General features: G+C 31.6%; 2 protein-coding genes across 2 annotated transcripts in view; one reads left to right on the top strand and one right to left on the bottom strand.

Annotated features, from left to right (window-relative positions):
• Positions 1–10,703, top strand: part of KrT95D (phosphofurin acidic cluster sorting protein KrT95D) — a 55,816-nt gene extending 45,113 nt beyond the window's left edge. Inside the window, exons 16-20 of the mRNA XM_067263804.1 lie at positions 2,212–2,251; positions 9,076–9,214; positions 9,291–9,496; positions 9,563–9,667; positions 9,764–10,703. Of these exons, the coding sequence (XP_067119905.1) occupies positions 2,212–2,251; positions 9,076–9,214; positions 9,291–9,496; positions 9,563–9,667; positions 9,764–9,903 (630 nt within the window). The 3' untranslated portion in view covers positions 9,904–10,703. The remainder of the gene's footprint in view (positions 1–2,211; positions 2,252–9,075; positions 9,215–9,290; positions 9,497–9,562; positions 9,668–9,763) is intronic.
• Positions 10,696–24,928, bottom strand: cni (protein cornichon). Its single transcript, XM_067263814.1, has 5 exons — positions 24,820–24,928; positions 11,323–11,391; positions 11,146–11,258; positions 10,933–11,076; positions 10,696–10,867 (listed from the first exon to the last, which is right to left on the bottom strand). Exons 1-5 carry the CDS (start codon positions 24,898–24,900, stop codon positions 10,840–10,842), a joined length of 435 nt encoding a protein of 144 aa, XP_067119915.1. The 5' UTR covers positions 24,901–24,928; the 3' UTR covers positions 10,696–10,839.
• Between the last annotated feature and the right edge of the window lie 701 nt (positions 24,929–25,629).

Genomic DNA, 25,629 nt, shown 5'->3' with positions numbered 1-25,629 from the left:
GTGATGAATTTCAGCCTAGCTGTATAAAACAGTATATAAGTTGAAAACTAAATCTCAAATACTGTAGTAGAGAAACAAACTTATCACAATGCTACTGAAAACATCAAAAAAGCACTTCTATCATTAGAATGTAACTTTTGTACCAAAATGCACACCAGTAATAAAGACCATCATCAGCCATACATAAGTATATAGATACCTGTTGCAGATCAAATTTGCAGGGGAATGTACATTAATTAGTATTTACTATATAAACATATCTTTTCAGGATTTACGTTCACCTACAATGCACAGTACAAGAATTCACTACCAGTTGAAAGATTCTCACTTACAATAGCTCAATACTGAGCTATTGTAAGTGAGAATCTTTTAATTCATATTATATAATTAAAATTTTTTGTAATGATATTTAAATTATATTAATTTGGGTCTGTTTGTAGTGAATTCTTGTTGTATTGTGCATTGTGGGTGGACATAAATCTTGAACAGGTATGTTTATATTGTAAATTTTAATTAATGTACGTTCCCCTGCAAATTTCATCTATAACAGATACCTATATATTTATGTATGGTTGCTTGAGAGTCTTTTATACCAAAATGCGACACCAGTAAATAAAGTTGCAGTGTGAGTCTCTGTTATCTCTACTGTAGTACAGGTAATCCCCATATAACACGGCACTTCTACAGCACGGATTCACTCTAACACGGTTTGAGAATTGGGTAAAACCCTTGTACAACATGAAATGTAATAAAAACTATTAAAAGCTAACTTTATCTAATTTGAAAATAGGGAAATCCCCATACAACAGTTCAGTAAACGTGAGAAAGCTTTTAAGTGCAAAAGATACCTCACTTGACATTTTTCATTCGAGCACATATGTACTATCAGATTTTCCTGCATAATTTTTGTGAACTATTAGTACTTAAGTACAGTGTGTAAATTTTCTTTTTCCACCTTCTGTCGATACACGTGGTCCTTCTTGAAACTTGTTTCAGTGTTGCCAGATCTCGACGCTTCTACTTTTGTTGTTGCCAGATGTTTTTCCCTTATTCCATACTTTCTTTATTCAGTCACCGGTTTTTAGGCATTGAACCACGCCTCCAACCGTTGGGACAATCCATATCTTTACAAGTATACTTTAAGGCTTTAATTGGGTCTCATTTTTGGCTACATAGATAAAAAATTTTCAGTTAATGGTGCTTAGTCATGATGAAGAAAACATTGTTTAATTTATATTAATATGTATCACTTCTCAAGAAAATTTTAATAAAGATATTTATCTTATTTATGAAAATATAATAGCATGTTTTTTTAATTTTTGGAACCTAACTCCCTTTACGTACAGTACCAGTTCTTTGTTTCATATAACACGGATTCGCATAACATGGCAATTTTTTGGAACATAACTCCCATGTTATATGGGGGTTATCTGTATTTGAAATTTAGTTTTCAACAATTTTTGAGACAAGGAGCTCTTAGATAGTATGTAAGTTCCTAACAAAAGTCATGTAGGGATTTATCACTTCACAAAGACCACAGCACATTATCACATTTGGTTGTTTTTTGTCCTACCTGATAATTTTGTTGGGTTGTGATTTCATTGTCTTCATATATTTGTTTTAAACATTTTGAAAGACCTGATCTTTGACAATATCTTCTATTGATGTAAATCAATTACTCAGTCACCTTTGTTTAGAAATCTTAATTTTTTCTTTTTGTTAGCTGCTTAGATTTGCCTATAATGAAGTAAGAACCACAATAGAAAGTGTTCATCACAAAATTACTAAAGAAAATACAAAAGTAATCTGTATATTATTGCTTTTCTAAATTTATGAAACAAGTATAGTTCATTTAATGAATATTTTTGTGATTAAAATAAATGTTTTAAGTTAAAACTTTTGATGCATTTTGTTTGCACTTTATTCGTTTAATTAAGGAAATAAATAGAAAGTTAGATTTCTGTATATATATATAATATTTCACTTGTAAATATCAATATCATACTTAATGACAAAATTTCTAAACTTTTGAAAAGGAGTTGTACTTTAATCATTTTGATAATTCAAGCCTTACATTTAAAATTAATCATTGTGAGTACCACTATGTTATGAAAATTATATCAAAAATTCTCTGATTTCCTAAACTTTTAATTATATTTTTATTAAAAAAAATAATTATAAATGTAAGTTTATAAAAATTTCTTTAAATAGGATGTAAATATTGGAATTATGGAAGGCTCTCAAACTTCAGGTATGTGCATTTATATATTTTATTTTAATTACACTGCACAACAAAAAAATATGTTTTTGAATGTTTCCTTTATTTCATGAGTGAAATCTTACTAATTTTGGGGTGAGAAAATCAAATATGACAAAGAAAAATTTTTATTAGCTCTAGTTTCTGTGATATACAATAAGTGGCAGTATGTGATTTTAATGACTTTAGAGAAAACGATACATTTTAATTACATATGCTAACAAAATTGAAAGTGCTTTTGAATTTTTGAAAACGTTTGAATTTGAAATTCAAACATTTCATCAAGCCATTAACGTCACAGCAAACAACCAGATTGTTTTTTCTTCTCAAAAAGAGGAAGCGGATCCCTCTGATGTTCTCTGTACTGTGAGACCCTGACATCACGTTGGAGAAGATTCCATTGCTGTAGTCTTGACCCTAGAAGTTCCACCTTATTCTTTGACAAGTCTAGGCCTTGAATGAGATCACTCAATTCTGCTTAACTCAGCCTGTGCTGTATCATCTTTTACCTCAAAATCAGGGTCATGGAATGTGGAAGGCTTGTTGGGTTATACTTCTCCCACACTTCCTTCATTTTCTACTTCAAGCTCATAATGTTGGGCTGGAGTAGGAACTGGTAAACTATCTGAATGTGGAATAGGTTGAATAGCAGATGGAAGATTTGGGTATTGAACTGTTTCTTTTTTCTTTATTGACAAGTCTGTTTATAGGTGGAGTCAAGCAGAAATAGCAGTCATCTGTATGGTTTGTAGGCTCCTGCCAAACCTTAGGCACAGCAAAAGCCATAGATCATTTTTTATTTTTCGGCCATTCTTGTAGTATAACTATACAAGAGTTGCAACATATATGTGGAGCTCATGACCTATTCTGCCCCTACCTTCATAGCAAAATAATGGTGATAGGCAGTCTTCACAAGAGGCATCAGATTGTGTTTGTGACGAAAATGTTATTTCACTACAAATATAACAAAAATTGTTCACTAAATTTACACATTTTCATGGCATTTTAGTGTAACCAGTACTACACTTCAAAAGCACTCTAAAACCAGGATTATTAACCAAGAAAAACAGAAGCAATATTAAACTTAGAGTCATAGCTACATTTATTATGTTTATAACCTACAAACATAATAAATGTAGCTATGACTCTGAGTTTAATATTTCTTCTGTTTTTGGAATGTTTTACTATATCAGTTGAGAGTTGTGACAACTCCCAAAAAATAAATTTCCCCCAAAATACAAATGTAGACTCTAAAAAATGACTTGTCACTGTATCTCCAAAGCAAGAGCTAATTGGTCATTTTTATGGTGATTTTTGAATTCAGCAGATGGAAATACATAAGAATATGCTAATTTTGAGCCCGAAACATTTTCATTGTTGTGAAGTGTTATTTGTGAGAGAGGTCCATTTTGCCTGATTGGCATTACCTTGTATTAGTTTTTATAGTAAAGAATAATAAATTGCCACATAGACTCAATCCTTGTTATGAAAATTTCTATGCACAGTCTTCCCACAAACATGAAATTTTTTGAGTAGCTCATTGAGTAACCCCCGTAGAATCAGGATTGGATCTACTGAAGCAGAGGTGGCTACTTTAGATAACATTTTTAGAAGAGTCACAGTTTTTAATCACTAATATATATAATTTTTACTTTTCTGGCTCTGTTATATATAATAGAGGGAAAGTATGGCATTGGTCAAAAAATGACCCTTCAAAATTTTTACATTTCTGCATTAGGACCTTGAAGTGTCGAGAAATGCAAAAAAATTTGGGATTTTTTTTCTGTATGTATGGGTTCGTGTGTGTGGAAGGGAGCACAATTTTGTTCCCCCCATGTTTGAAGCTATAACTCCTATGCTTTTTGTCAAAAATTTCAGAAATTTTACAGGGAGGTATTAGGGGATTGATGCTATTAAATTTTGGTGGTTAAAGGTTGACAGGTGGGAGATAAAGGGGAGTCGTGTGTCCTATCTTGAGTAGGATCAGACTTAATGACAATTTTACTTACTAGCATTTACAGTTTTTTATAAAACACATCCCTATTCTCAAAATTAAGCTTTTTGCCATTTTATAATAATTAAAACTATAAAAAGTTTTTAATAATAAAATATCATAACAAATGGCAACATATACAGTTTTAAATGTTGTTGCCGGGAAAGTTAAGCAACTCGTTGCTGGATTTTTTATCTTGTAGTCATTAGATTAGTATTCAAAAATAAAATTGAATGAATATGAGTGTTTATTTATGTGTATTTATAAATATAAATATTATTTCAATTTCCAAGAAATTACAAAATTAACAACATAATTGTTTATTGGCATTACAGAAAAGATTTATCTATGCTAGTACTTTTGACAGTTTATAACTGTCTTCTTCAGACAATATTATCATACACAGAGAACAAAATGCTACTGTTTGAAAAATTTTTCGTTTTATAACTTCCAAGAAATTATTTAACAAAAGTATATTTATGAAGTAAGAATGTAAAACGTTTTATTACGTGCAATTTGCCTGTAATAAAAATTATAATTCTGCATAAATATATAAATTATGTAAATTAAAGAGATTATTTTGTTTCACTATCAACATTTTCAAGGGGAAATGGATCAATTTTAATCCTTGTGTTTTGAGTCCAAATATGGGATAGCCAGATGGCTGAAGCAGTTAAGATGTTAGCCTACACTCGAGTGAGACCAGGAATTGAATTTGGGTGATATTTGAACAATACATAAATGTGATGAATATTGCTAATCTCCACTTGATATTTATGATAGACAAACTGACTATTAAACCAGATATGGTCTGAGTAAGTGAATCATTATCCAGTTGATTCAAAAAATTTGTTTTTGAAAAAGTGATATTCTGATTATTTTACAAATGCTATTTTAGTATATATATATATATAGATAGATTCTTATTTTGTTCAGCTATCCATATTGCATTGATATTAACTCAAATTAATCAATCTTTAAATTAAACTGACTAGTATAAATGTAGCCCAAAATTCTGGCAGTTTAAATTTCTTTTGATGATTTGTCATTCGTTTAAAAAGTGCTTATTCTGCCTTTTAGTAATTAAAATGCACTGTACATATCATTTTAATTGCATCTATGCATATGAAATGTCTCAAAGTTTATATTCTAAAACAATGATATATTTATGCAATGCAACTTATTACTATAAATGAACTCTTTTTTAAGAACATAAAGACTATGCCAAATAGAATGATTTTATCAGATTTTGTAACATTTGAGATTAATTTCTTTCCAAGTACTGATGACTGCAAATTTCGGTTTGTCCACTTTCTGTCCTTATAAACTGATCTACCAAACAATCCTATCAACAATCTGTTCTGTTTTTATTTCTCATTAATCCCATAAATGTTTCCGAAATAAAAGATTTCATCTCTTTCACAAATAAACTAAATCATAGGTGTCTTTCCTGTGGCAATCAGATGTAAAATAGAAAGTTAGAATTACACAATACTTCATATACAATAATTGCATATGAAGTATTGTGTAATTTCTCTATGTAATATAATTTTTCATAATTGTGTATGTGAGTGAAAATTATTTGTTAGTTTCCTATCCCATCCAGTTCTGTTATCCTTGAACAAATGGTTCACAGTAATACAATTATCATAAAAAAATTTACTAATGAACATGCAAAGTTCTTTGGGCTAATGTTATAGATAATAGGGTTATTGATTACTGTAACCCTATGATCTATTTCCTCAACCAGATTTCTTTAAGCCTGCCGAAGTTAAATTACAAATTACAAAATTTATCTATATCCTTAAGCAGCGGCGTAGCTACATATTCAGTGCCCTGCAGCAAGTAGAATCGGTGCACCCCCCTTGTTCCTTGGAAAAACTCTCGCAAAATTTATTTTGAACATTTAATTTAAAAACATATATCTAATTATTTTGATTTAAAACCTTAATAACAATTTATTTGAAATTTGAGGCATTTCAACAATAGGATATTCAATTTAATGAGTCAATTACTTTCTCCAGATCAAGTTGACAAGCTATTGTTTTTTTCAATTGATAATAATAGCCAGAGCTAAGATGGTGTTCTGACATGCTTCTCCTTAAAAAAGTTATTTTCATTTTGCTGTCGCTGTCGTCACCCATGAAGTTAAAAAAAATGAAACATGCTGCAATAATGTCAGAGAAGCTACTAAAGACTGTGGTGTGAATTAAAAGTAGTTCAGCAACTTGGCCCATAGAAGTAATTTCTTTTACCTGAGTATAAAAACGCATTTTAAATCAAAGCAGTTGAGGTCCAAAACTAGGTGAAATGTTGGAAGGATATGCCGATTGTAACAATTCTCATTCTTCAAGAATATTTTTATCAGATGACGTGACAAGATATGCAGATGACAAGCACGTAAAAACTGTACATAATTGTCAAATGGATTCAAATCTAATAGTTAATTGATTAATTTGCAAAAAAAAAAAAATGTGGATTTAATAATGTTTTTACAAGTTTTTATTTCGCTCTTTCTAACTTAGCGCCCTTGTGATTCATGTGCCTGAAGCAGTTTGCTCCAACTGCTCCACAATAGCTACGCCTCTGTTCTTAAGTGCCTTAGTTGGCTTTGACCTTTGTACTGCTGAGTTTCACACGAGTCATTACTCGTATTGCTACATACCAAATTTTTTTCTTCTTCCATTTCCATCATTTTAGACAAATAAAGGATATGACTTGAATTATTATTTCTAGATCAATTTTTCTGCATAATTTTAAAAAAATTCATTGGCAGGTGACAAATATATTTTGTCACGCCAGTCCGAACTTCTTAGCAAATTCAGTAACAATATCAAATTTGCCAAAATTATTGTTTTGCCACAGAAGCAAAGTAAACTGCAATTATGACTGGCATATGGTCATGTTAAAAACAATTGTTATTTTTTACTGTTCACTATCCAATTTAAATATTATTACTTAGGATCTCTCAACTTTTGTCATGAATAAAATCTTTTAATTAAAATGACTGACAGTATTTTAATCAAAAATTAAAATCTTTATTTATTTTTATTTCTCAATTATAAGTCTAGATTGAAATGTGGGAATCTGTAAATGAACAAATTTAATTTGTTCAGTTACTAAGCTATTGTACTAGAAAGCAGCCAAAATTGGATAAGTTCAAAAATATTTGATATAATAAATCATTGGTCTTATATTTCAGTGTGCTCTGTTTTTTGATCCTGTGAGTTCTACTCCATTCTTAGTCAAAGCCACTGAAGTTTTATTGCATAGGAAGATTTTACATTTAAGTAAAAACTATTATAATCTCTGCTTAAATTTGCAAGCATCTTTTTTAAGATAGCTATTGTGAAAAACAGTTTGTTTGTTCATTTATTTTACTATCAAATTGTAGAAGTCATACAAAAAAACCCTGCAGGTAGCTCCACTGTAACAAGTCTTTTTAATGTTCTACCAGTTAGTTACTGGTACATCACCTTTATTTTTTAATTACATATAGCCAGTTTATTGGCTCATTCCTCCTTAATTATAGCCTCTACTTGATCAGTGGTACTTAGTTGTTGTTGCATGTTTCTTTTCAAAATTCTTCATAGATAAAAGGCAATAAATCCAAACTACTAGGTGGCCAAGGAAGAATATCTACATATTTTACAGCTTGTAGCCTAGCATTGTCCTATTGAAATACTACCGCCCTCTTTTTTTTTGTGAATAGTTTGATGTGAAATGCCAAGATTATCTTTGACAATTTTACTCTCTGGTTTATATTGTTACATGACAGATATGTACTGTACTTTGCCAACACCATTATCAAGTATTTTCTGCACAGATTGTGAATAGCATGCTGGGTTGTTTTTTCTTCTTTAGTTTGTTATGGCAATGTTGGATAAAGTTACCAAAACACTAAATATGGACACTTTTAACCTAACTTGAGCAATGGGAAATAAAGGTCTTTACTACACATTTTATAAGCTCTTGCCCACAAGACCCTTTGTTGTTTAGCTCCCTCATTGAGAAATGGTTTCTTTCTTGCTGTGTAGAGTCTAAACTGCAATCTTTTGATGCAGTGGTGTTCATTTGAAAGTGAAATGCCTACTTGTAGATGTGTCTTCATCCACATTTTTCATTTGCCACTTCCAAGTGTATCACAACTTGAAAGTGGCAGACAGTGTGTGAATCAAGATACAACCATATTTTCAGAAATGTGACATTGCAAGACAATTCTCTTCTGACCTTGTGCTGGGCAAATATCCCTTGATAATTCATTACCTGATAGAGAAAAATGCATCTTTGACAGTTGCAATTCCTAGGTGATTTTGTGTTCGGAGTTAAAAGAAGTAACTTCTATCTACTGCTATTCAACACAGATCCAGACTTTACATCCTTACCCATGTCATAGCTGTCTACTTCATGATGATGATCTATTATTGCCCACAGAAACTGGACATTTGTTCCTATGTAAGACTTAGTAGCTTTGCAAATGTTCTGTGGGCATAGTTCATTGGTAGTTGTCACACAGTGCATTTGCATATTTTGCTGTATAATTTTAGTAAAATATCTATAACATCAGATCAAATAGGGTGTAATTTTTTCCTCTCAAATGCAGCTAATCACAATATATTTCTATTAACTTTACCATTATTTTTATTGTAAAACACAAATTTTACCAACTTGTACATTGGGTCAAACTTATATTTTATGGAATTATTGAAAATTTAATTAATTACAGAATTACTTACTCATTCAACTGATTATGTGACTGTTATACTTTGAAATATGAAATGCTAGTTGCAACCTACAATATCTAAATCTTTAAATAATCTTACAGTGGATTTAGAGGAACAACCAGGAGTTGTCGTTCCCGGAAGCTCTCCACCAGGGACGACAATCACGATCGATAAAGTTGCTCACGGTAACACTAGTCCGCCTAATTCGCCAAACATGTCCACCACTGCAGTAGGAAACATGCAAGTTTTTAAAAATATATTTTTGAATAATAATAGAAAAAACAATTTCTAATTGAGATTATTTTTGTTTTTGCAGAACTTCTCAACCACCGACAGAAGCGATGGATCTACATATCGACTATTGGACGGTCACTCCCCGATCCGAAATGGGGAAAAAACCGGAAAATAAGTTTACTCTTAAATCGACATTTATCACCATGCAGGTGTCGCGGCTTCCGGCATCCAACGAAACCAGTAGTTCCACACTAATACTGAATTACATCACAAAAGAGAAGAAGAAAAGTAAGTTAAATCTCTTGCCTCTAATTTTGTTTTTGTATAAAAATTCTTACAATGTCGAATTTCCAGTAAAAATGCTGACCAAAAAGAAAGATCCCGAAGGAAGATATATAGTAGTGGACAGCATAAATAGATTTGTCTGTCTGTCAAGAAACGTGCATACTCCATTAACAGGTAAATTGTGATTTACGCCAGCAATAACAGTTTGTCAAACTTTCACTATAAGTTTATTGTGTATTGGAAATAATAATAATATTATTATTATTATAGTAACGATTGATGGAGTTGACTGGACGGGAGTGAAATTTTTTCAGCTGACGTCGCAGTGGCAGACACACATCAAGTATTTTCCCGTTAACCTGTTCAGAATAAACGATCCGCAGAATTCGAGTTTGGCAACATGCTCTTAAACTGCTTCATTTTGATTGTCACCACTTTGCTATTGTGAAATTCATTAGTACTGTACATCTGAGTTAGTAATTATTTTAAAACAACTGGTCCAAAAAGCTTTAAAAAATTATATACACTGTTGAAATGTTTCACGAGATTGTTTTGGACCAAATTCTTATGCCTAACAATTAGGCTCACATTGAAAAGGTTTAAAAGCGTCATTGCCAATCCGGAAGTCGGAGTCCCCCAAACACATTAAGTTCCTTTTGTGTCCGAACGGACGGAAAACGTTATCCGTGCGGTAAAAATCGACGTCGTTATTTATATGTATATGTTGCTATTTCTGTAGAGAACATTGTAGATATTATTATTGTACATTTAAATTTATAAATTGTGAAAAACATGTTCCTTGTTAATGTGGAGTAAAAGCTGCATGCAAAAAAAGTAAAACTTTTAGTCATTAAGTTTTTGATTTTCCACAGCTGCAAAGTTTGGTGCAGAGTTTCAAAATTTATCAAACCATTTGTTTTTGATACTTGGAGTACAGAATACTTTTTAATTAAAACCAAATACACACACAGATCTGTTACCGATGCAGTTATTAAAATTTAAAACAATTTATTTATATAACTCATGTTTTTTCCCCCCAAGCATTTCAAAAACTTTTTAGCTTGGGAGATTTTCGAGAATCCGAACAAAAGTACTTTATGTATATTATTATTTAAGTCGTATTTGTGTTAACCTGTAAAATCATTGCATATGGTTAAACTCTACAAAACAAACTTTTATGTATCTGATAAATAAAAGTAGTCTTTATGAATTATGCAATACTTATTACAAATTTTCTTCAAACAATTGAAGCACCTGGCTGTTACTTATATACATATTGTAGAATCTTCAAAAATTTGAGCATGCAGAATTAATTTAGGTAAATATACATATATAGTTTGTCATCTTCAAGTTGTAATTAGAGTATAAACCATCCTGAGGAGGAAAAATACAGTCAGTCAGTCAGAATAAAAAAGAAGTAAATGAATAAATATCCTTACCCGTATAAATAGTAAAAGAAAGAAAGTAAATAGAAGCCCAATTTGATCCATCCCTCTTTCATAGCTCTACTGAGTTGATCCGCATTCATTATGGTGGTGGGATCGTACAGACCCGGTCCACTCATCACGGGGCGGGTGCGATACCTGTGTAAATGACAGGCGACGCGGTTATAAAACTGGGAAATGTGCCCAAATACATTCTTACCGACTAACCTGTTTATGTGGTACGCTATTAATGGAAGATTGATCAGCAACGTAAAAAATTCTCCGGCAAACAAAAACAAAACGTTGAAGAGAATGTGAATGAAATATTCCGGTAGAACAAGCTGAAATATTTTTGAATACATTAGTAGTTGATAAATGTATTTCTAAAATACAAAAATTACTTACGGGATTCAGGCTGTTGCACTGATCAATGGGATTCTTGTAGTCAGATTTGAGTTCATCAAAAGCAATGACCTAATCAGAATTTAAAAATTAAAATTCAAATAGTCCAGTTATCTAGAAGAAATTTATTAGCAGTATGAATAAAAACATTCAAATTGCTTGACAATTAAAAACTTCTCATCCAGCTGCTACCTTAAAAAATATATTCTCAGACTTTAAAAATTATTCATTTTCTAAAGAAAAATTTGCTATACAAACCTTCTATTTCATATGTTAAATATTTAGGAAAATTTAAGGAATAAACAGTATAAATTACAATGTTTGTTTGTTGAATTAACTTATTTAAATTGAAAGTAATAGCATTTTAAATTAAACAATCCTAGAAAGACAATAAATTAACAATTTAAAACACTAAAGAAGAAATCATTGTATTTGATTCAATATATGATGCAAATTAAGAGTGAGGATGTTAACAAATACAGAGACAATGTTTAGATGCCAACAGCAGTTTAGAGATTGGATAGACAACGGTTGAGAAAAATTTTGTTGCAGAGATGGCGTTTCTCGCTTGCCAGTTTAGACAGCAATTAGAAACAAGTTATTTGACCTACTTTCTAGACTTTCTTGATAGCAGGTTTACACACTATTTTACTTGAGTAGAAGTCACCATATTCATTGGTTGCAAAGTTTGTTATAAGGGATATTGTTCATTTAATAAATATTGTAAACAGGACGAATCAAGAAAATTATTCATCTTGACAATTACGAAGAGAGAGGGTAATACGAGATTGGAATAGATTTTTAAAGGATGATTTCAAAGACAAATTTCGAATTTGGTATATATTTTCTAAACCTGGATTCATTCATATTTTAAATTGTATTGGTGACAAAATTAAGCATCTAGATGGAAGAGGATTGCTATTAACTATTGAACAACAGTTGTTGACGGCCTTACGATTTTACACCACCAGAAGCTTCCAGAGGGTCTCCGGTGATCTTGTCGGAGTTCACATCTCTACTGTATGCAGATATCTATCAAACTACCATTAAATAAATTTTAAAAGTTTTTTGTATAGTGATAGAGATGTTTATAACAAGAATAAGGTTGACAAGGAAAATTCAAAGAAAATTCGTTCTGTATCATCTCCCATGTGGTTTTTTCATCCCCAGAATACGATTGTTGTAACCTTTCTTCTCAACTGCAGAATAATTTTTTATAATTTCTGCGAGGACACTTTTTTCTTCTTTGGAAAAATTCCAATGTGATTTGAACACGTTCGTCGCCATTTTTCCGACATCATAAACGAATGACCCGATTGGTTAAACGACTCCCGAGAGAGGGGAGTAACAACAAAGAAAGTAATGGTCAACATTTTGCCGAGATTCATTTAAAAGACATTCGGAAATAGACGAGCATCTTTGCAATGCATTTTAAACCACGGTTCAGCCAGCCAACATCTAGATACTGTTTGGCTGTTAAATGTCGTGTAACGTAAACTCTGTCTCTGCAATCAGTTAACAATGTTCAGATGTTAGTTGATTTGATACTACTGTATTTACTTGAATGTAAGACATCTTAATTTTTAAGATTAATCTCTCTCCTTGAGTGAACAAATGCGACCCGCTAGAACAAATTTTCAATCAATAACATTTTTTATGTCAGACATAAAAAAAATGTTGATCTTGATCAGAAATGTCTTCAGAGCTCAGATGATGATACTTTGTAAAAAAAAACTTGTTTAACTAAAATTAATATTACGGTACTTTTAATTGTGATTGTTAGTTAATTATTGATTGCTATAATAAATGTTTTTTCTTAGTAACAAAAAAGAGTTAGGTTCCAAAAGTTAATGAAAGTATATTCATCTATGTTTTGTATTAGTCCTTTGTTTCATATAGCACAGATTTGTGTAATATGGCACTTTTTGGAACATAACTACAGTGTTATACCTGTGTTTTTTTGCCATTCCATTCATATAACAGGTGCAATATAATAAATACCACTGATCTGTTCATCTTTAACTTCAGTATGAGGACAAATAGATCATAATCATTAGTTGTCCTTGAAGTTAGATTTTTCTGTTACGATCAATTCATATTCATATATAAGTGAAATGTTTGTAGAATGAATCAATATATTCATCAATAGATTCAAATTACTCAATTTGAAATGCTATTTAATAGTTTAACCTGTGAAACTGAGAAGTCCAGAGTACAATAAAGCTAAAGAATGTTTAGTTTTTTGAGCAAAGATCATTAGTTCCAACATTTAATAAAAAATGTATTAGATCAATTTCATGATTAATTTTGTAATTTCAATTTCTCTCAATTTTTTTTTGCTTAAATCTATGTCACAAACAGTAATTATGTACAATTATAATTATTAAAAAGTTATAATGTAAACAAATACATAATAATGTAATTTTAAATGGAAACACTTCACAGTGTTATTCCAGGAATGATAATATTTGAACTTTGCTACTATTCATGGACATGAATATGTATATACAGGGGGTGCAAAAGTAGGTATATGGTTGTTATTATGGCAAAAAAACATAGGGAGATAATAGGAAGAAAAAACATTTATTTTTATTTACAAATTAAATCACAAATAAGGAATACGAACTAATAAAAGATGATAATAATGAACACTAAACATTTGTATTTCTCAGATTCTCAACTGTATACCTACTTTTATACCTCCCTGTATATGCTTTTCATCACAATTTTTTGGAATGTGTCAAAAAATAACACAGTCAATTCTTTTTATTGTTTCTGAAAAAGTCGTCTAGAAATATTAGTAAAACTATCATCTCTTTAATTCTTACAACTAAGTTTTTATTCAGATCTTATACCTAGTCTATTAAATACAGTAGTCACCACTGAACTCAGACCAGGCTGCAGTTAACAAGTCATCCAATAAATAGGTTTAAAAAAAGAAGCTTTGATTCATTGCATGAATGTTTTACATAATTTAAAACAAATATACAGTAATTAATCTTTATTTTTGCTAAATATCAACTTGATATCTTGCAAGTTTAACAAGATCGAGCCAGTCAAACTTGAGTCATGGGCATCAAAAAACATACCGTTGCATCACCCATGTCAATGAACATAGACCAGCTGATAATTTTCCTTTAAATAATGTTAAAATTGCAGTATTTCTGAAACAACTGATGATTTTATCCTGCAGTAATCCTGTGAATGATATAAGGTGCTGTTTTAGTTTTATTTATGAACCTTTGCATTTTGTCTACAATGACCAGTGGAAAATCTTCTGAAACAGAAGATTTAAGGAATGCTATCATTGTTAAACAAAGTCATGGCATGTCTGAGAGAGCTATTAGAAAAGAGCTAATGCTAAGCAAGACGACAGTGCACCAGATTATTGTTTATTACAGTAATCATGGCCACGTTATACCTAACAAAGCTGCTATCAGTGAAAAACTTCAAAATTTGATGATAGGAGTTTTAAAAAAATTGTAAAAAAACAACTGCTGTGCCACAGATCGAATGTAACTATAATATGGAACAATACAACTGGAAAGAATGTATCTGTTTCAACAACATGCAGGAGACTGCAAGAAATGCATTTCCGGTTCTATGCAGCACATGAAAAAACCTTTGCTAACAGCACGTAGAAAGAAGAAACGGGTACAGTGAGCCAAAGTACATCTTTCCTAGTCTCAACAAAAGTGACATCAAATTCTGTAGTCTGATAAACTGAATTATCAGCAACAGACAAAAGCAAACATGTCATTCAATCTGCCAATCAAGTTAATGAGCCATCATTGTTATACTGCTCAGTGAAGTTTCCTGCCAGCTTCATGGTTTGGGGATGTATGAGTGCCAGTGGTATGGGTCAGTTGACATTTATTGATGGAACACTTACTTCAGAGCAATACATTAACATTCTACAACAGTATTTACTTCCATCCATAGCAAAGCTATATCCAAATAGAACCTGCATTTTCCAGCAGGATGGGGCCACAAGCAGAAAAACAAAACAGTGGCTTGCAGAAAAGAGCATAGAAGTTCTTCCTTGACCATCCAACAGCCCGTATCTTTCACCAATTGAAAATGTATGGAACATTATGAAGAGACGTCTGTGGAAAAAAACACCCTTGGACAGTTGAAGGACTAAAAGCTTCCATCTTAACTATCTGGAATTCCATAACGGCAGATGAATGTGACCACCTAGTCAACAGCTTGCCAAAATGTATGGAAGGTGTTTTGGCCGCAAAGGTGATGCACAAAATATCAAACATGCAGTGGTCTATGTTCATTGATGGGGTGGCACAGTGGTTTATGTTTTTTGATGCCTATGACTCGAGTTTGACTGTCTCAATTTTGTTAAACCTGCAAGATATCAAGTTGATATTTAGCAAAAATAAAGATTAATTACAGCATATTTGTTCTAAATTATGTAAAACATTCATGCAACGAATCAAAGCTACTTTTTTTAAACCTATTTATTGGATGACATGTTAACTGCAGCCTGGTCTAAATTCAGTGGTGACTACTGTATCTTACCCAAAGATCTACACAATTACCATCTAGCTACCTTTCAGATCTCTAGGAAAAAGCTTTACAAAACACATTTAAATTAAAAAAAAAACACTAAATCTCAAAGGTCTTCAGGTTCAAAAATGTATCCCTCTGATTTTTAACAATTTTCTTAAAAATTTGCATTCCAAATGAGAAATTTTTGTTATTATTGTACTGTCTCATTAAGTGCATGATAATTCTTATTGTTCTAACTGCACAGTAGTAAAAAAATAGTAAACTTTATAAAGTGAAATGGGACATATGTATTATTTTAAATGCTCTCTTGTAAGTTATTTAAAATTCAAATCAAATAGGATCTTTTCAAAAACAAAAATTGTTCAACAGGGTACCAAATAAAATGACAGTGATATTTTATCATCTTCAGACAAATTGTTAGAAATGTTGAATATTGTTTCTAAGTATCATAAAGATTCTTAGGAAGAAATTCTTGAATTCTTTGATCTACTTATTGCTTTTTAATACTTAAGTAAGTTGGAATTCAAAATATTCACATACTGATCATAAACACACATTGATAATAATTCAGTTTTTTATTTTTCTTAAATATACAAGTTATTAACTCCTTGTAACAATAATTCATACTTCCTGGATATTTCTGTATAACAAAATTAAAGAAGCAAATGTTGAACCAAAGGCAGAATGCTTAAGGATTGTTAACTTTAATCCTACACTCCAGAACTACATAGTGATGTTATTCACTTGGGCAATATCTATCTGTTAACAAGATTTAATAATTTAAAAACAGTAAGACAACAAATCACCCGCCAGTCGATCCGAACGGGGTCGACTGGAAGGTCCAAATGTGGGATATCAATCGAGAAATTAAAGATCTCAATTTCAGATGTGAATGAGAGGAATTGGATGTCTCGATTGAACAACGGAAGTTTTTTTGTAAACTATTTAAACAATAGAAAAGCCTAAAGTCAAGGAAAACGCGGCTGGAGAGGAGTCATATTCAGTCGCGACGTTGACCTATCCCATGCCCTCCATCGGGTTTCGAATTGTCACCAGGTGACGATGAGAGACCAATGGGGAGGCGACTTTGGATGAAAAACTTATAAAACTGCGCATTTCAAGGACATTCAAGGTTCTTGGTTTCCAGTTGTTGGTGCTTGCCATCAGGATTTGCTACCGTGTGGACCAACATCAACCAACTAGTCGATGCCCGAAACTAACCATTGCTCCTGGAGACATCATGTTTCTCCTAGATTCACCCTTCTCCCGAACTTCTGATTTGAAACTGTGCCGCATGCCCCGGGGCCGTCCACTGAAACGTATGTTGTTGAGGGACCGAGAGAACTTCAGACTGAACGTTGGACATTCAACCAAAAAGAAGAGAAAAAAACTTTTTATTCACTCCCAGAGTTGGGTTTTGTCCAAGCTTTGAAGAAAGTTGTAAGAAACTTCTATTTTTATTAAACAGTTTTAAGATGGAAAACCTGTCTTAGTGAGTCTTTCCACTCTCACACGACTGTGTCGATCGCTCGGTTATCGAGACAGCCCCCCCAGTTGGCTAACCTCACACCTGCACAAAACTTTGACATTTGTTCTACTGCAGCTGAAACTGTACATGTGGTTGTCTTTTTACTATACTGGGTTCTGAAGTCACCATCCTTACTGTTATCTTTGACACTTAACTGTGACATTTCAATCATGTTGAGTAAGGGAGGTTAGAGCTGATACTTAGTCTTTTGTGTGTCCTGAATCACTCTACAATACATCACTGTATTCGATTCATTTTTTTTGTTGGTTTTTTCTGATTCTTTCCATCTTGTAGGCACTAAAAGGTTTTTTTTAAATCAAGCCCATTGTGGGTTTGGCCAGGTCCACAATGAGGTGCCAAGTGATGATGGATGAGACGTGACGTATCTAGAACAGACTACCTCCAAAAATTCCTTGGGGTTTTTTGGCCTGTTCAGGGGCCATATTCTGGTCACCGTCTCTGGTCTCTCGTCTTTCACAAGCCGGTCGCTGATTGGCTAATCAAAATGATTAACCAATCAGCGACCAGCTTGTGAGAGACGAGAGACCAGAGACGGTGACCAGAATACAGCCCCAGATTCATTCCTGGATCCTCAGAGCAGTAGGCTGAATAAATAATTAGTTAACAATTACGTTAAAATATAATTACATTTAAAAAAATTTGCCGGGACGAATTTACTTTTAGAAAAAATACATTTCTTCTAAAAGTTAAAACAATTTTATTCTTAAATAATGTATTATTAAGTTTGTAGCAAAGAATAAAATCTTAGTTATTTACTACAGTAATACCTTGTTATATTGCTCATTCAGATATATCACACTTACCTTTCTAGCAAATATAGAACTGCTTTAGCAAATACTGTATTTTACGGACTATAAGACGCTACAGGACTATAAGACGCACCTGAATTTTGGAGGCAATTTTTAGAAGAAAAAAGTGCGTCTTATAGTCCGTAAAATACGATAATTTTTTTTAAAAATCAGTTGCCAATGAATTTCTACAGCAAAGAAATGTTTCCATATCTCAAGTAATGACTTTTAAGCTACCATTGTATGAAATACAACCTGGAAAAAGTAAGTTGACACAGTGATGAAAAACAGACAAAATCAGTGCCTAGACACGTCGCTCATTCAGTTCATCTCCCAACTTGCACAATACAACGAAGAGCTACTGTATTATTTAAAATAATAACAGATACATTCTGCAGTTTCTAAAACAATTTTCAGATACTAGTGGTGGTGATAAAATATTTTAATGTAATTTATTTTTCATTTATATCAATCAATATTGTTTAAATATGCATTTTATTATATACAATAGTTTGACACGTATTTAAAAAACTGATAATTAAATTTTATAAACAATCTTGAAATTTTTGTAAATAATTTAATATTTTAATATTAATTATTTACAAAATATTAATGAATATTTGTTATCGTGTATACATAAAAGCGAAATTACTTTCAAGCTAAAATTAACTTGATCTTAGCATAAAAATAATCTAGATTTTGATATGTCTGGATTGTTAAAAAATAAATTATTAATAGCTACCATACATAAAACTGGAAAAACTAAAAATGTCTTTCTATCTAGTTCTTAGATTACTTTTAGTAACACAAAAAACTACTTAATATAGTAAGAATGTTCATTTATGCTAAGAGAGAGTTTTGCTACAGGACCATTTAGGATTGTAGCAATTATAACCTAAGCCATATCATCTCTAGTTTAGCTAGTCTTTAAATTGAAATAAATATGCTAATATGTGAAAATTCATATAAATAGAATTAGGAATATTCTAGAAACAATCTTTATCTTGCTATGATAATATCTGGATTCTGAGTGCAACAAAAGCCAAAATGAATATTTGTTTGCTCAAGATATTTTAATTATTCTAAAAATCAAATTTAAAAAAATATTGCTGTCTAAAAACTAGCCAAAAAAATACTTTCAATTACCAGTTATTCTATATTGATTTTATGTAGGGTTGAGTGAGATAATAGTAAATGTTGGTATTGATTTCCTACTGTTTACAATTTTTGAAGCTTAAGAAAGCACAGCTGGTTATTTCCTTTTTAGTGGCTTTGTTACCAAACTAATACTAATCACACATTTATTTGCAATTATCCCTACCAGGCTGTTTCAGTAAAGATGATAAAAGAAATCCAAATTTAAATTTACTCCATTGAGGTGGGATATGTAAATACTATGAGGGTTAATTGTAAACCCTCAGTCTTTGTGCTTAGGACTGTCTGTGTGGCAGGGGAAATTATAAAATGAACATTAATCTTTGAGATGGAAATGATAAAAATTAGGTAATTTTATTTTACCAAACAGATGAAAAGCAGATAAGAAACCTGCATTGATAAACATCAGAATATGCTCAAATGAAATGATATGATACAAAACTTGTTTTTAACCCATAAAAGTTAGACTAACAAGGGAAAGCTAAACTTCCCTTGTTAGTCTGCACACTTCTTAATAAAATCAGTAATTATTCATGTAGATCACAAATAGTTACTCATCAGTGATCGTGTAATTAAGATGATAATTATAAGCAGGTCTTTACCTGCTTATAATTATCATCTTTGTGCTCTTTGTGTGAATACACAAGGAGAAAACTTGAAATGAAATAAACCCATAATTAATAAATAGTTTGCCTGAAAAGCTTAAGGCTAACTGAGACATGATGTGATTGGTAACACTGCAGTTTCTGACTTGGGTTCAATTCTCCTTTCATTTTTTAAAAATGTATATAAAAATACTTTATAAAATTAATTGAATAAAATATTTTTCATTTTCTTTTATTTTGCAGCAGTTATAAATTTAATATTTTGTCTAGTTAAAATCTAATGCTTTTTTTTTCTTTTCTTTCCATATTTAAAAGGTTCCAAACCCTTGCTGATGATAATTTGACTTGTGAATTATCAAAAATACACTTACATGTGACAATACAATTGCCATTAATAATTCTAATTGTATTTTCACATGTACAGTACTTTCATACTTAACAAGATAAAATATTAAATTTAAAAAAAGATTCTTTCGTGTGTGTATATTTGAGACATTCTGAAATGAAAGTCTGTATCAAGTGCTAATACTTACTGTATGTGACTGTCACTATAAAATAGACTGCTATCATATTTGTATTTATAAGTACCATTTACAGTTATCCCTTCCTGCTTTGAGTCTAGGCCTCTAGGGTAATTGTAAATGCCAAATTTTTCAGTTTCTATGGTACACAGCCAAAATAGGCAGATAAAAATCTTTAATCTTTAATTTTCTTTACTAATAAATACAAAAATATGGTGCAAAATCTTAATAACAAGTATTGCCATCATCATCATCCTAATCCTGAAACAAAAAAAAATTGGACATCTTTTTTTTAGTAAACAAAATAAAACTTTAAATACAAACATAGAACCATAATGAAGACCTTCATAAATAAAGTGCCCCTTATACTTTTAGTCTGCACCAGATTTTCAAAATGTGCTGTATAGTGATAGGGAAATTTACAATTATTACAGGCAATCCTCTACATTCAATTCTGTTCTTACATGGTAGATATGTTCTAAAAAAATTCACACGAAAAAAATATTACTACAGGCAGTCCTCTACTTACGAACTTTCGAAGTTACGAACAAAGCCGACAGATGGCGGGTTAAAGTGCAGTTGGTTAATTTTTATGTATAGTCAAGTTTATTTTTGAAGTTTTACATTAAAACATTTACACTACATACATATGTACATTTGTAGTTGTTTTAAATGAGTAATTTTAATAAATAATGTACTGTACCTGCGATTGATTTGAATTTATACTTCCCTTTAACAATCTTAATTCAACATTATTCAAGTAGCCTAAATGTTACATAATTGTAAAAACAACGTTGTATTTGAGTTTTTGCACCAAACATCGTCTTTTCAAGTTACGAACTTTTCGACTTGCGAATGACCGCTACGAACGGATTAAGTTCGTAAGTAGAGGACTTACTGTATGTGGAAAAAATATAAAATTGATTCCAGACTGTAATAATAATACAATAAACCAACTAATATAGGATGTGGGTAAACAAAGTATTTTAATTTTAGTTAATAAATAAGAGAGGTAGTTGTAACTTACTTATCAGAAAACTTAATTTATATTATATAATTGTAGTAATATTTACTACAGGATACCAAACTTATTTTATTTAGAAATGTTTTTGTTCTTTTAAAAGAACAACTTTATCTATCTATCTTATCCATTTAGTTGTGTCCGACTCTCGGTCACTCTATGGATCAAAGCTCTCCATGCCTCTCTATACTGCACAGCCTCCTTCAATTCTGTTATTGATAAGTCAACAACTTTAGCTCCACACAAAATAACAATGTAGTTTGTTAACAAATTAATTTATATTATTTATACAAATTTTATTTTATTTTTTATTTGGCTTTTTCGATTAAATACCAAAATATCTCTAGGTTTTAATACCAAACAGCATACAAAAACTATTCTGCATTGAAAGAAATGCAATCATACAAACAAATAATCAAACTTCAAATTAAATATTTTCTGACTACTTCAATCACAGGGTAAAGTCAGAACAAAAGACTGATTGGACAAGCTAGGTGGCAAGCAGGTAAGCTAAGTAAGCAAACCAATGGCATAGTCCATTTCATACGAAATGTCACCCAAATGGCACCCATTATCATGTTCAAATGAGTTGTAAAAAACCAGCAAAATCTTAAAATCTACTTGAGTGTATTTAGCAGCCTTAAATGAATATTCTAAGATTTTTTTTAAAAGATCAATTTTCTAGAAAAGGAAGCATGAATATTTTTTCTTGCAATTAAAATCAAATGGAAATTTGTAAAAAGGCAGATATATTGAAATATGTTAATTCAAAACAAATCAGGTAAAAAAGGAAATTTAATTTCTTTTTCAAACTGTATTAAATCAAAATCATATAAGAAAAACTCTGTATAAGAACATACACAAACATGCATGCATGCATGCACGCACTCAATTCTGTTTGTATAAATTTGTCATTAATATTAATACATGAATATTTCATAATATAATTTTCATTTGCCATCTATGTTCAGCATATAAAAGGAAAACTTAGCCAGGATAACACAAACAGTTCTCTGCTTTTTCTTTTCTCTTCTCTAAAAAGAAGTGGCAGAGAACTGTACCTGCTAAGGAAGTTATAGAATTAAATTTGGTTGATATCCAGATTAATACCTGTGAACTGCAATCTTCATATTGCAGACCTATAAATTCCCACCCGTCCATCCTTCCTTAATCTCACGATCAGAGTGAGATAGATGAAAGTCGAGAGCAGACATGGAAAGCTTACGGGCAGGAGGTCCTGACTAACTATATACAAACATCTGGTATGGAAGGGAAGTCATTCGATTTGAATTCAAAAATTTTCTCCAGTGTCAACAGAGTCATGCCATCTAACTCCATTTTTGGAGAAAATGGAATTAGATGGCATGACTCTGTTGTCATAAAAAAAGTATGATGTACAGGGGCAAGACACTACTAAAATCAGGAGCATATATTTTAAATTTAAAAAATTAAAAATGTGAAAAAAAATTGCAGCTTAGCATTGTGATAATGTCACAATAATTTTTGCTGATTATGCTATACAAACTAAATAATTATAGTTAGAACGGTATTTTTTTTTAAAATGATTATTTGTGATTATTCTAATGATTATATGTGATTATTTTAATATAAAGTACACATAAAAATCTGTAAATAGTCATAAGGTAATTCATGATTAACCAATATTTAGGGTCAAAGTATTTGGGCATCTCAAAAACAATTTAAAAAGTCACAATATTTTACTTTGAAATAAATTAGGAACAAAGCAACACTGACCGATACAAATAAACCTGTAAATATGTATGCCACTTAATAATAATAATAATAATAATAATAATAATAATAATAATAATAATAAATATTATTTAATAAGGTTGCCAGATGCCGTCCAGTTTTCTGGAAGTGCCCTGGATTTTTCCAATTGTCATCTACCGACAAGGAGCTGTACATAAATTAAGTCTGTTACATTCTTGGAATTTTTACTCCCCTTACCCTCTTGTCCAGTTTGTCCAAGTTTCTGTAACCCCTACCCTCTTCAGATGTCAAACAAGACACGACCCCCTTAAAACCTTTATCACTTTAAGAATGATAGATAATATAAGTAGAAACAAAACATACAGGAAATTTTGAAATAAATATAATAAAATGCACGAACTGTATAAAATTTAATGAAATAAACCAGACGTCTACTGAAGATCCCCCTTGTCCGTCGTAACCCCCTCCCTCCCCTCTAGTGTGAAAATCATTTATGAACAGCCCCCAAGACGGACTTTATTCTAAAAATTGTTTGTACAATGAACTATCTTTTTTTAATTTTTCAACATTTTAAATGTATTTCTGTCACTGGCAGAGTAAAAACACACACCTATTGAAGTGTTCCAATATCTTTTGGGAAGAACTCAATTTTATCCCCAAGCACCCCATGTTAAAACGAGCAATTATTTATCGTGACATGGTCACAATGCCGGCTGCAAGTTTTAATCATACTTTTAATTTATTCCATTTAAAATATATGCTCTCCACCTCAAATTAGTAGTGGCTTGCCCCTGCACGTTATACTTTGACTTTAACAACAGAGTCGTATCTAACAGCTTTCAGAGGAAAATTTTTCAATTGAAATAACATGACTTCCGATTTGTATCGGAAGTTCGTATATAGTCGATCGGGGCCTCCTGCCCCTAATGTTTCCATATCTGGTCTCGATTTTCATCTATCTAATTCCGTTCTCGCGATTACGGAAATACAGACAGACGACGGACGGACGACAGTGGAATTTATTTTTTTAAATTGTAGTCCTGAATAACCAATGGTGGAGTCTAGACCCCGCCCCTATCTATGCCGCTGGTACACACAACATATAGTTTATGAAGTGTTTTCGAACTATGTCTATACATTTTCATCGTTTTGATAGGTTAATCACACTTAAATATTTTAAAAACGTGCATGTTTTCCTGCTTTATTGTGAATATTTATCAAAATTCGAATCCGATTTTAATTTCAAACTTCGTATCTTATCTGGCGAGATTATTTCTAGAAAGTCGAGTTCATTGATTTTTATTAAATCGGTTGCACCGGAATAGAAATCGATATTTCTTTGTTGTAAATACAGTTTAATAGTCAATTTCGAAATATTTTAAATTCAAAATGCATCCACGATCCAATTATAAAGAATATTAAATATCATGAAATTTTAAATCTTATTGGTTGCGGAGTTAAACGAATAAACGGTATTAACCAATAACGTATCTTATTAGACGGCTCGCTATCGTAATTTCGAAAAGAAAGTTATCGTAAGATGTCTAAAAAATTATTATTATTGCGCTTAATTAAATAGAAGTTGTAAATTCTCAATACTTACGTGGAAAACGGCAAAAAATATAAGAAAAGCCGTTAATATAATTGCTACAATATAACAAAACGCCGCAAAGGTAAACGCCATTATTTCCTTTATCCTCGAACCAATTGATAATTCGTTACTGTATTTTAAAATTGGAGTTTATACATCGAAATTATTAAAATTAATAATAATATCTGTTTTAAATTATATTTAATACTAAATTTTTTAATTATAAATATGTTTTTTTAATTTTTGTTAATAATTGAAACTTTATATAAAATAAAAATATGTAATACACCATAAAGAAATATAACTAGAGCGGCGCTCTAGTGTTGAGGTGGCTATTCCCTTTGAAGCAATTGGATTTTGTCTTTGTCGGTAGATGGCGGTTTATATAGAGTCTATGGCTGTTCACCTTTACTCCCCGGCGGAGACCATACCCTAAACACCGGAGTTCGATCGGAGGTTCGAACCTCACTCGGACGAGTTGGCAGCGGGAGTTTTTCCGGGTTTTCCTCCTTGCATATGACGCCTGAATAGGGGCCAGCTTCCCCCAAGTCCTCCCGGAAGGCACTTCTATCTCCCTTTCTCGCGGGGGCCGCCTCCTATAAGGCCGACTTTGGTCGCGCTCGTGACCTCTCAACTGTCTTCTCGGATTGGCTGTCTTCTATAAGGCCGACTCTTCTCACTCTGTTCTCTTCCGGCGTAAAGGCCAGAGTAGCCGCACACGCCTCTAGGAAACATCACCTTTACTCCGAGAGACATGGTGATCGCTATGCGACCGAAGAGCCGGCCTTATAGAATGTCCTAATCGCGTGCGGAGAAAGAATG

Source organism: Centruroides vittatus, unplaced genomic scaffold (assembly GCF_030686945.1).
Source record: "Centruroides vittatus isolate TY-2023 unplaced genomic scaffold, ASM3068694v2 contig_18, whole genome shotgun sequence".
NCBI lineage: Eukaryota > Metazoa > Arthropoda > Arachnida > Scorpiones > Buthidae > Centruroides > Centruroides vittatus.
The sequence above is the reverse complement of the archived record's forward strand: the minus strand, read 5'-3'. Positions and strand labels throughout refer to the sequence as shown.